Source organism: Pieris napi, chromosome 12 (genome assembly GCF_905475465.1).
Source record: "Pieris napi chromosome 12, ilPieNapi1.2, whole genome shotgun sequence".
Lineage (NCBI taxonomy): Eukaryota > Metazoa > Arthropoda > Insecta > Lepidoptera > Pieridae > Pieris > Pieris napi.
In genome coordinates this window covers 920,236-933,647 of record NC_062245.1, presented here as the reverse complement: position 1 = coordinate 933,647, position 13,412 = coordinate 920,236, and the positions used below count along the sequence as shown (strand labels likewise).

The following is a 13,412-nucleotide window of genomic DNA, read 5'->3' as shown; positions in this document are numbered from 1 at the left end:
AACAAACATAAGTTTTTTTAAATTATTTTTCATGCTTAGTACTTAATGATTTGCGTTCTTATTATAATTCCTTTGTTTTTGAATATTCAAATAAAACAAACGAGTTCGTTTACCTTGTTAAACAATTTAATAGAATTAATTTCCCACTATTTCAATTCTACTTTGAGCCCTCTTCGAAGTAAACAATAAAAAAAGCCATTTAAATTATCATAATAGTATACTGTATGTACTGAAAATGGTAATTTTGAGGAATTAGTCAAAACTAGGCATTCTAATTTAATTATCCGTAACAATTTTTGTTTAATTGTAACCAAAATTAATTAAGATAAGGTAATTTGCTACTTATCTTCTATAACGTTAAAGTCGAGTTAGTATTTAAAACATTTTTTCAAATATAACTTTTCACATTAAAAAATACGCATGCGCATTTACAAGTTACAACACAACCTTTAGGCAATTATCTGTAAAAAAACATTCGGATATCATAGACGTTCCACACGAAAGACTCTCAGATATTTTGATTAGGAAAAATCGGAGGAAAACTGAAATCGGTGCGCGGAAAAAAACGTGCGTCCGCGAATGTGAGCGTACGAAGAGTGGCGGGCGGGAACGCGGCTAAACCCACTCCTTCAGATAATAACGCGCTGTTCAATTATTAAACCCGCTTAAACGCTCTTCAAAATTTACTCAGCGTTTTTAAATAATGTCTACAATAAAAATTACTATAAAAACATAAATATCTTGAGGTTCCAGTGTACTTTAAATATTTTAATAAGCTTCTTAAAAGTGAACGAAACATCATTCTGCGTTCTATTGCTGTATAGTTACAAACAACTAGGCTTCAGCGCTGAGTTGGTCACGTTTGAGGCGACGGAGTAGCGAGTGCAAGGTTCCATCCGATGCTCTGTGTTCCCGCGCTCTGATTGGTCGATCGTGTTCTGGGAGCGACGCCACGCCCCGGCGTCAGCTTCAGCGCGGCACACCGCGCCAGTGTCCGACAGACTGCCGAGCGTGTCGGGTTTCCCGCACCCCGCGTTCGCTCGGCTACGCGTTTCGTTCGTTTTAAATCCCTAACCGTCGCGAGTGCATTATGACACTAGTGAGCTAGCGGGCCGCTGTGACGGTGTCTATTTGTTGTGTTTGTGATCACGTGCTTGTGTGGTGTGTTAGCTTGAGGCCGTGACATAAAACGTTCGTGGTGGCCAGCGGAGCCTTACACCCGGGCTCGGGCCGAGCTTTCATGGCTCAGCCTAGGGTATGTACAGTCTTTTCATATAGATAGGGCATCAATCCAATAGGGCTTTAATCATACCAACGTAGGATCAAAAACGAAGCGTCGGATGGTTTTAGCGTTAGCTTAGGAAATCTGAAACAAATCAGATGTGATTAGATGTCAGGGGAACGATCCCAAACGATATATTAACGTGTCCTGTCACCGGGGAGTTGTTTTAACAAGTCAAACGCGAAATGAATACGTAATTTTGTTTTAGAATGCATCGAACGACCGCCGACGCATTACGGCCGATAATGAAAACGAAATGAATGCTTTATGGTCATAAAAAGCTTAGATAACGTAATCACAACACTAGCCTGTCTTGGTAATAAAATAGAAAATGCGGTATAAATGAGTGTGAACCGTCAATTGTTTTGCCGACGCCATGTTTATCATAGGTGTTCTAAATTTAAAAGTTCTAACACCTGATGAGTTAGTTTAGAATGACAATAATGAGATAAAATGGCGTTCAGCGGGGCGTCTATTGTCGATTGCTCTTATGGGGTCGGTATGGAGCAGTAAAATAGGCCTTACAAGCGGCTTTAAACGCACGGTTGGGCACAAAAGGGCCTATCTCGGAAACCAACAATAAAATTCAATTGACAATGAAAAGAAAGTTTTTTTCGTTCGCGCCACAAAGATCCCTAACGGTACGGATGGGGACAAGTTTCCAAAGATTTAGGGTTGTATTGTTTTTACTCAGGTAACACACAAAATTTAATCCCCCATTGCGAACTGTTCGGAGGCATTCAAATGTAATGTAGTGTTGTTAAAGATACATGAATAAATTACTATCAACAAATGGCAATATACGATTCTATGAAACCATAAATATTAGGTACACTTAATATGTATTGAAAATAGTTTAATTAAAAGAAAACAAGTGTTATCAACTATTATCGTCAACATGATAATATTACAAGATAAATAAGATTTGGAAAAAGAATTTTATTACGTATATTGACAATTCTGTTTATTGGCGATAATATAAATTATTGTCTACAATAAACAGAAGCTAATCCGTTATGTTTTAATATATTTTTATCATTATTACATTGCCGACGGTACAGTCTACTTTTAGTTGATTTTGATGTTTAAAAGATGGAAAAGTTTAAGCTGTATTCAATATGTATTTACATTTTACGTTTAAAAAAATACTTAATATTAATTCTACTACTTTATAATAGCAAGAAATTTTCATTTGTAGTGTAGCTCAGTATTTAATATCCAATTTATTATTTGTTTATATCAAATTTATAAATTAAATTAATTACTTCCACTTATTTTTCATTTTGAAATGTATAAAAAAAAGTATACAAAATTAATTAGAATTTTAAAGTCCGCGTTAAACTGTTATTATAACTTAATTAACAATACTATACGATTTATAATAAATATATAATCTCTCGCAAATATAAATAATGCATATATTACAAAAATGTACAATAAAAGGACATTATTAATGTTTATTCAATACTTTGTGCCTATTTGACATTAATGTCACGGCCAGCATTTGACATTATAGTGGCCTAGCATAATCCTTATTCTTGTACCTAATTTAAAGTGTTTATGTTACGTTAGAAATATACTTAGAATGACAACGCAATACTTTCAAGTTGGTTTTAATCAACTATAAACCAAGAAGGAATAATTGTAATTGTATTTATTACCTATACATAGACATTAACTGTAATTTACTGGCGTTCTTAGACTTCTCTCTCTCTTTAATCGGCGGCTCATGTCTTAGCGTCTATTCAGCAAAAAGCATCTGGAGCTGACTATCTGTTTCCACCGGTTTCTGTCAGCGCCTCTCTTACAGTGTACAGTTTTGAGGACCATGAGTCTTTCACTTGATCTATGTTCAAGATTTTAAACAATAAAAATACAATTGGAAGTTACATATTTTTCGCGTAGACTCGTTTTTGTGTGTGTGTTTTTGTTTGTAATAAATGATATGTCTAAGTCTAAAGTCAAAATCCATTGCAGAGTTCTAATTGCCGTTAATAAAAGCGTTTCATTAAAAATAATATTATTGTATTTTTAATGGTGTATTATCAGTAGATACATATAGTAGCAGTACTTCGCGTTCAATGTCTTTCAAACTGTAATAGATATACATATATTTAAAACGGATATAAAAATCTTGCCGATATTGTTTCTAATTACATATTATATTCACACAAATCGTTAATTATTGCGTATCACTTTTTTAAATCTCGTGCCGTCTGGTCATTGACTCAACAAAAAAGCCTCTAGACACCATAATTGCTAATTTATTCGTTTCAATGTTAGTTTAATTATAATTTAGTTAATTTCGCGAATTATAGTGCAATAGGGGTAATAGAATTGTATGTTATATTTGAATACTCACTGGGTACGTCGTTGTTACGAGCAAGTAACGATTGTTACTTTTGGTTAAGACCAAGATTCGACTTGAATGTTCGTTTTTAAATCAATAAAACTTGCGCCGGCGTCGAACGGCGTTAGACAATAATATATCCCGTCTCTTAAATTAAAATACCTACACGACTTTTTGGAACCTTTAAACTTATCTATCCGATTTCGCCGCGCCGTTTATAAAATATAGTTTTATTTAATAAAACCTCTCGCATTGCGCGTGGGTAAAATTATTAAAGGGGGAATAAAATGACGATGTAATGATATTTGCTTAGTTGTTGTAATGTTTTGAGTGTATCATAAAGTTTATGATATCAATTTGTCCACGATAATTCGGCGATGGCCCACTAATATCACTGATAGCTTATCATGCCGTACCTGCATCTGTCAAATATTAAAAAAAAATATTATGACTATTAATAATTAATTTAGCGTAGGTACTTGAGTACTTGACACTTTGAGATTAAAAAACTATGACAAAGTCGGGTTTATACCTAACACTTAGCCTTACACTAAATCTCTAAAGATTATAATATAAATGAACGGTATTTTAAATCTTTGTTTATGTTTAATGAAGGACTCTGAGTACGCCTGTACGGCCCAGAGAAACGCCCGGCGAATTAACCGTCGTACAGTTGTGAGATTTGAAACTTAGTATTTGTTGGATAAATAAAGATTAATAATTAAATTTCCCGACGGGTACTTTGAAGCGTTATTAAAATTAATAAAATAATTTATTTGTAAGTATTAAAATTATTAAGTCTTAAATTTCAATTTTATTTTAATATATTTCTAGAATATGAATAATTTCATATTTTAATGTGTCTAATAATTAAGGAAATTAATTAACACGTAATGAAAAACAACAGTTCGAATGACTTTATTATTAAATTTATAATTGCGACAATGCTAACAGTTTTTTCAGCGTTTTAAGTCTCAGAGGACTTCTAAAATATTTATGAAATTCATTTAAAAATACAATTAACTAATGATATATTATATACATTAAAAAATGGACAGTCCAGTAATCTTAGATTAATAAACAGTATTATAAACGTTTTATAAATATTGTCTGCAAGTCAGATATGTTATTTAATTTTGTAAGAGTGTCTAAGTTTCGTTCTTCTGTTTCCGTTTACGCCCTTTGTTTAAATACAAAAAGTTATTCATGAGGCGTACTAAAAATATATTTTTGAATCTACTGGTATTTCTATTTGGTACCTACCTGGGTTACCATTAAATAAGCTAAACTGCGAATATAGTTTTGCCTTCATATGAGTCTTGCTTAGTCTACCTTTTCAGTATCTACATACCAACATATGGAACAATTTGCTATGCCCATAAATGATGATGACGATGGTTCGCTTTCCCAGAATTAACACCTAAGTAATAAATAAAACTAATTTATTATTTTTTCAATGTTTCTCCATTAAAACCTTTCTCAAAGTTAATGGCATAAATCAGAGTTTTACGTTAATTATATTTTGCTATTTATTTTTATAGATATGATTAAAAGAGAAAAGCTTTAGGAACGTAGTGATAATATCAAATTTATAGATTATAAATTAACTACCAACAGGCCCGACGGTTCGCCGGTAGAATAAAAGTTATGTCTTAACTATACAAAAAACCCGAATGAATTTCCTAGTTAGATAGGTACCTATATTTTCTCTGGCTAATCGTCGGCTGTATATATTTTTAACTATTATAAATTGTGTAATAGTTATTTCAGAACATACATAGGGTTAGTTTGTCTTGTTATTCATAATTTTAGCAGTGTTGGCCTGGCATCTGCTTCCGATTCTGACTCTGATATCGTAGTTACGTACCCCGGCGGTGTATCAATGGACTTTCTGCCAATAACACTGCTAGTTTGATTTTCCTACACCGTGAGAAAACCTTATAAAAATCGACAGCGTTGGCAGACCTATTAGGTACCTACCTACTGTCTACTTGCTTATTAAGAAAAAACACGAAACATACAGAAATCGGGGGCCCAGTTGTAACGCCGCTAGTTTATGTATTTATTAAACTAAAACGATTATTTTCTTAGTTACATATGTGCTATTTTGAGTTTAAAATGTCAACTTGCCAATTAATTTATTTGTCGTTCAAATTTATTATAATGTACCGACATTTTTAACAAATCGTTATTTGCAAAATTAACAAAATAACTATTGTAACATATTTTCTTTTTCTTTTTCTTGAAAATTTATTTGAACGGACATCAAATTTCCTACCGATATTTAAGGAAATATATTATGTGGAAAAGCTTTATCAAATAAACCATTTTTATAATCAACACAGTTAAAGTATACAGTAGACACAATATAGTTCATTATTCTTTGTGCGTTTCAAATTTGAATACTGTTAAATAATAAGTTAATTGCGCAGTTTAGATTCAGAGTTAATTCGTTAATTTGAGAGTTTATTGTAACCGAATGTTTAAACATCCTCTTAGGGTGCGAATCGTGAATTCCTAATTGCATTAAACATTTAAAGATGGACACAAAAATGTCGTTTGAACACACTAATAAATAACCCAAACTGTTTAACTTAACAATTGACTATTCAATTTAAACTTAAAAGGTCGGCCAACATAGCTTTTCAATGTATATATTATATATGTTTGGTTTATATACTGCTATACTAATTAAAGAGGGAATATATGTATCGAAAAACTCAAAAACGACTGGACTTATTTATCTTAATAATATAGGCTATAGTTATTTCTACAACAAGGAACCGGGATAGGCCGCTAGTTGGTTATAAAAAATAAAGTATGTATAATACTATAAACAAGCATTAAAACTACCAAAAAGATAATATGAAACCTTATTAGAACCGTTAAAATCACTGAAAACAAAGTGTTGATATTCATGTCATGTCCCACAACACTTTGTTTAACGAATGTAATTCTTCTAATACGTCAGCTACATTAAATAATATTAATTGAAGCGAGGTGATTCAGCTGTTTATCGGCCAAGGGTTGGAAGGACAATGACTCCGGCTTCGCTCTTGGTGCTCGAATTTTCGAAATTCGAATTTTGCGTTTTTAAATTAAATCTTTATATAAAACCTTTTTGTCAAATTTGAAATTCGAATATTATTAATATTGTCTGTGTTATTTTGACATTGATTTATAAATTTAATTCATTTGAAATTAAATGAAAATTATTGATTTTTGTTTGTATATATTAGATAAAAATATATTAAAAGAGAAATGAAAGCTTGCTTGGCGCAGAAATGAAAGCTTGCTTGGCGCAAGAGCGAAGCCGGAGTCATTGTCCTTCCAACCCTTGGCCGATAAACAGCTGAATCACCTCGCTTCAATTAATATTATTTAATGTAGCTGACGTATTAGAAGAATTACATTCGTTAAACAAAGTGTTGTGGGACATGACATGAATATCAACACTTTGTTTTCAGTGATTTTAACGGTTCTAATAAGGTTTCATATTATCTTTTTGGTAGTTTTAATGCTTGTTTATAGTATTATACATACTTTATTTTTTATAACCAACTAGCGGCCTATCCCGGTTCCTTGTTGTAGAAATAACTATAGCCTATATTATTAAGATAAATAAGTCCAGTCGTTGGTACCGTCAAAGAAATCGACTTTAAATAGTCAATCAAGAGTTGGTGTGGCTAATCTCATTCAGACAGGCACAATAGAGGTAACGAACGGACAAACGGACAGACACGATAATAAGACGCGCGTGGGCGGCTTTATGTCAACGTTATTTATGATGAGGCAGCTTTTTTTCAAATCTTTAAGTTATAAATGCCTAAACGCTTTGAACTAGTTTTTTTTTTTAAAATAGGTAATCGCCTTCCTTAGGTTTGCCCTCTTACTAAGAGCTGAGTAGGTACTTAATATTAACCTTATTAAGTATTAGAAATGTCACATACTTCCGTTTTAGCAGTGTTATGTTTCTGTTTTATTCGTCATACTACGCACGGGTGGCAACTAAAAATCTATGTATGGAATAATATCGTGGCTATATGTTAATATTATTTAAAAAAAGCCCACGTTATGATATTAGGACGTAACTTAATCGTTGCTGTGCGTGTTTAGTAGAAAATAAACTAAAAAATAGCACTCAATTGGTCGATATTTTCCGAGTTAATTTTTTTTTATTTGCAGCCAGTATTAATTTAATTTTTCTATAGTTTTCATATGTTTTGTCGCTTATATAGAGGAAACGAGAACGGAATGTTTACAATAAACGATAATATTATCTTAGTTCATATGCCAGTTATCGACCCCCTGTTTACAATTTTGAATTAAATCAATTTGTTAATTTAATCTAAGGCTGAGGTTAACAGTCTATTAAATTGTAATTAACCGGGTCGTGTAACTGGTAAAAACTAACAATATTTGTAATATCGTTAGTGTGTGTACTCTGTAATTTGTGTTATACTGCGAGCACGCTATAGATATCTAAAACTATATCGAAACTGGGTCCGAAATTGCTATTGGATGTTACTGAGTACTGTAGCAGGAAAACGTTTAAACTGCAGACGGGAAATGTCTCCTTTATACAAAGATATCAAATGTGAACCTTCATGAACGAATTGTGACGTAACACACTAACAGTAAAATATTATGATAGTAGACAAACCAGTAAGAAACAAACATAATATAGAAGGGCGAATTTATTTGGCCTCACTCAGTACATACTGAAAAAAAAAACAACAGAAATGTGTCTGCTTAAGCCCACGGTCAAAGCTTATAGACAATTATTAGAGCTATTGAACCTTCGTACGTACTACGTAGTCTGTGCAAACATTATTAAAATAAGAGATTGATGATTTATGGTTTATAGATAGTGCAATGCGTTGAAATACATATTGTTAAAGTATGTTTTGTTAAGAAAATTGAAATTATATAAAGCATTTGTTTATATGTTACGACTTTTTTGTCGGATTGAGTAATAAAAAAACCTTAGGTTGTAATTTTGAAATAAATGTACGTTAATAGTTTAGTGTCAATTCTCATTTGATATAAATTACTTTTCTATACTTCCGCTTACAACGTCCCATCTACCATTCGATTTTGCGTGTTCGTTTGTACAAATAACTGTGCCCCATGCCCCATTCACACTAAATAATTAAGGTGGGTTCGGAAACCGTTTTATTAACACGTGGTCCCTGCGGATGGACAAATGGAATAATAGTCGTCTGGGCCCGCATCCGTCTGCGATACAATTTTTCAATTAAACACACCAGACGGATCCCTAATAGGTGTCGTTAAGACGTTCCGATTTTGAACGAGACGTTTTTATTGGTATTTATTGTTTCTGCGCTCTATGGATAGAGTTAAATCACCCACAGCGTAAAGCTCAGCGGCGCTGCGTTAGCCTCGGTTTTCATTTATAGCAAAAATATAAGAAAATTTTAAATAAAGAATCCAATTTTTGTAAACATTTTTTAACTGCCAGCTTCTTCCACCATATAATTACAAAAAGTATAGAATGCCATAGATAACATTCTAAAAATACATGATTTATTAAAGCAATTAAATAGCGTATAAATTAATAGGTACAATTGCTACCATTCTATAATTATTAGGTATTTCAACAATACTGGTCACCCCAGCCAGATGACTCGGAGCGGGATAGATATACGATTTGTCTATAGGTAGGAAAGAGACAGGCTGAGGGTGGAACCACCCCGTGTCGCTTACAAGTGACGTCTTTCGAAACCCTCCGTTTTTCATATACTATTTATCATTCTTGGGTTGTATTTATGTAGATAACAAGTAATAATATATATAAAACGTACTACAGACATATTTCTGTATCCGTTTTACATGAATTTTATAGGCACGATCTTTGCCTTGGCTTGAGACATTGTGACTAATGTTAAAGCTGGCCGTTCATAATTTTAATGAAATCTCCATTTCTCAGGAATTTAAGTTAACACCCAACACGAAACCGCAAAAGCTTATATCACCGCAAATTCTCAGAAACTTTAAGAGATAAAAATACACCTATTTATCCACACAACTGGCAACTCAATAAAACTAATTAAAAAATAAATCGAAAACCATAGATCGCAAAAAGAACTCCACAGAAAAAGCCACAAGTATGGAAAAAAAATAACGATTCTTTTTCCGCTCGTGGGATAAAGGTTATCTCAAAAAAGGCGGGACCGAGCGATTCCATTTTTAAAACGTATCATTTAATTTTGAAACCGGCTCTCAAGACGTCAAAATGCAGTCATTACGTCTTTTCGTTAATGGCTAGTTTCGGTTTGGACTTAGCGCCTACAGATAACTTATTTTCTCATATTGTCTCTGTTATCTGTGGTTTTTATTACTACATATTTAATATCTGTACTACTATTTTGTACTTTTGTATTCTAAATTGTTTGGTCATAGTAGATATGTATGTTCATTTAGGTCATTGCCTTATAAGATGGGGGTGTTTAGAATTTTGTGATAAGTATTAAGAATTCTAGGTAAATAGGGTAGAGCGGGGCTAGTTGAGCATAGGGGCAAGTTGGGCAATCGAAATATCTCGGAAACTATTCACCCTACGCGGGAGTATCAAATAGCGAAAAGAAGGAGTCGTAGGAGAGGTAATCATCGCACGATAGCCAGTGGCAGCTCGACGAGTGAGTGAAGTGTGACGGCGTTTTGTTTATTTTGTGACCAAAAAGTAAAAACATTGTTTATCGCAAGTTTTCGTCTGTCTTTGTCAAATGTTCTCTGTTTTCAATCAGGAGAGTGTTAATCTTTCAGAAGATTATTGTATTTTTGATTTGTAAATAGGTTTTGAGTCTAATTCTAGGCATTTATTTACAATCCTACTTTTCTTTTAAAATTCCGGGTTGGGGTAAGTTGAGCAACTATAGCTCAACTAACTCTACGACTTAAACAACTGATGAGTAATGAATCTTTTATTTTTTGTTTGGATGCGGACTTACAAGAGGTAGACTACAAGATGTTCTTACACTACTGAATACTTAAATAATGCTGCAAAGGCTGTCCACGATGAGGGAAAAAGTGTGAATACCGCCGCTAAAGAATTCGGTATTGGTTGACTGTTAAATAAATTAAATGAAGGTGATGATTCATTTATGAGCTTATACAACACCGAGGGAAGTATATCCTCTCTCACAAGAGAACTGTTGAAAAAATTCTTGCTACAAATGGCATTTTTCTCCAAAAGACGTCCGTCGCCTTGCCTAAGAGTGTGCTGAAATTCCACCAAGCTGTGCAATTCAAAAAGATTTCCGGAAAAGAATGGTTGATGATGTTTTAAAAACAAAAAAATCATAACTATCCATACAGAAACCAGAACCCACCAGCCTTGGTAGAGTTTTTTAGAAATTATCGGAAGTAATGGATAGATATGGATGCTCATGTTTTGTTGATTCTAGTTTCGGTTAATTATACAAAGAAAATTTCTTTAAATTTTGTTGTTCTGTCAATAAAAGACTATAAATAAAAAGCTGACTGTCTAACACATATTTTATTTCATCTCAAGTTAACATAGAACCCATGGTTTGGCCTAGACATTCTTAGTGCTCAACTTGCCCCATACCCTTGCTCAACTTACCCCACCTATGGGGTACATTGAGCATACTTGACTTTCTGCATTTAAACATCTGTAGCTATTATATTGGACTTGTTACAAAAAAATACTATGGACACTTTTGTTAAGGGATAAATTACTAATCCATCAGGACACATAACAACTCATTGAGACTTATCATTGAGGAGCTATATCCAAGCAAGTGAAAAATTGCTCAACTAGCCCCGCCCTACCCTACTATATGTTCACAGCCGTATAAAACGGCGATTTATCATACCTATAATAGTCATATAAAATGATTTAAAGCGATATTGTTTCTACCAATAAAAGTACTTGACGCCATATTTGATGAAAAACAAATTTAATAATACAATTACATTTTTCATATTGAACTGTAATCCTTTGTTTTAAGGTTTAATTTTAAACGACAATATATTTTAAATTTGCAGCGTTAATTGCACGATTTTCATTCGAGCATATGTCAAAGGAATAAGGTTTTAATTCGCTTAATTTTTGTTTGATAAAGCGGTCTATATTAATAATGATTTATAGAGGTTTATTTGCGAGTACTTACAAGGAAGGAGCAGTGTTGGCCTAGTAGCTTCAGCGTGAGACTCTCTGAGGACTTTCTATGCGCATTTAACATTCGCTTGAACGGTGTAGGAAAACATCGCGCGAACCTTAGACTCGAAATGTCGGTTTGTGTCGGACACAGGAGGCTGATCACCTACTTGCCTATTAGATTGACTAACGATCATGACACAGGTACAGAAATCTGAGGCCCATACCTAAATATAGTACCTATATAAATATAATATAACATATTATATACAATATATTCCACGATAATATCTTTCTACATTAATATTCCTTCTAGCGCATATAAACTTTAACTATAAGGAAGTATTAATTTTAATAATTATAGTAATAAACAATTATAAATTAAATTAACTGTTAATTTAACTACAAATTAAAGTTTATTTCCCCTTATTATGAAGTTAACCTGGAGATTTTCGATTCCCGTTGGATCCGGGTTATGTGAGGATCCCGCTATTATGGAACTCAGCTAGGCTTTTCGAAGGTTTAGTATTATTATAAATAAAATAACAATTATAATAACAAATTGCAGTAAATTTGCTTACGTTATACTTGAGAGGCCCACTGTCAATGTCATAAAAGAAAAAATACAGCGTTTGAAGTCAGTTTTAAGTTACGTTCTAGAATACTTCTTGATCTAGATTGTAAGGTTAAATTATAGAAAATTTGATATAATTTTGTAAGTTATTAAAAAAGTTCGTGTCATAGCTACAGGTGTGTCGTATTGATCCATAAAAATGCTTACTCATCGTTTTTGATGGTTAACCGTTGTAACTTAACCTATTCATATAAATATTATATAAAGGGTGTATGTTGTGATCGTTATTTCATCTACCCTCTTTTTTGCGTGACATTATTTCACTAATTTTAGTATATTTAAAATCAAACATTTAATAGGATCTAAGGCTGTCCTATTATATTGGTATAGCTAGCGATATAAATTATTAAATATGGGGGTAGAAGTAAAAAGGTATTTTTTTAATTGTATAACAGACTAAAAACTTAATCCGTATGATAATAAATAATGGCATGGACCACTGCTTATAAAATAGTATATGACCTATTTTCCTATTCCAACTTAGATCTAGACCTACAGTTAGCAAAAAAATCATAAAAATCGGTTTAGCGGTTTCTAATGTAAGACCAAAACTTAAGAGACGACTGTCCAGGATTAAAATAATTTGTATATTAAATAAACAAATCAATCAGTGGCGCTCAATATTTATAGGTTTAGGCCTCAGATTTCTGAATCTGTTTCATGATCATTTTTAAATCTAATAGGCAAGTACAACATGTCGGTTTCCTCACGTTTTCCTTCACCGTTCGAGCAAATGTGAATTGACACTAGGCCAACATTGCTCCTTTCAAAACACTCTCCAAGCATTGTACCATGAGCGCTTACGAAGCATAAAATTATTTATCTTAGTACAAATTAAAAAAACAATATTCCATTAGTTTTAATTGCGCACAATCCTGGCTTAAAAGCCTTAATTGATGGTTTGATCGTAGATACAACCACAATGACTTAACCGATTCTATGAATATTCATTGGATTTTTGTTCCCTTTAATTGTGGCCTCTTAATGCGTTTATTTCATACGA

General features: G+C 32.7%; 1 protein-coding gene across 5 annotated transcripts in view; it reads left to right on the top strand.

The window, feature by feature from the left end:
- Positions 1–973: 973 nt before the first annotated feature.
- LOC125054947 (homeobox protein homothorax) overlaps positions 974–13,412 on the top strand; it is a 243,372-nt gene continuing 230,933 nt past the window's right edge. For all 5 annotated transcript variants that reach the window (XM_047657101.1, XM_047657100.1, XM_047657097.1 and 2 more), the window contains exon 1: positions 974–1,255. In XM_047657101.1, the coding sequence (XP_047513057.1) occupies positions 1,241–1,255 (15 nt within the window). In that variant the 5' untranslated portion in view covers positions 974–1,240. The remainder of the gene's footprint in view (positions 1,256–13,412) is intronic.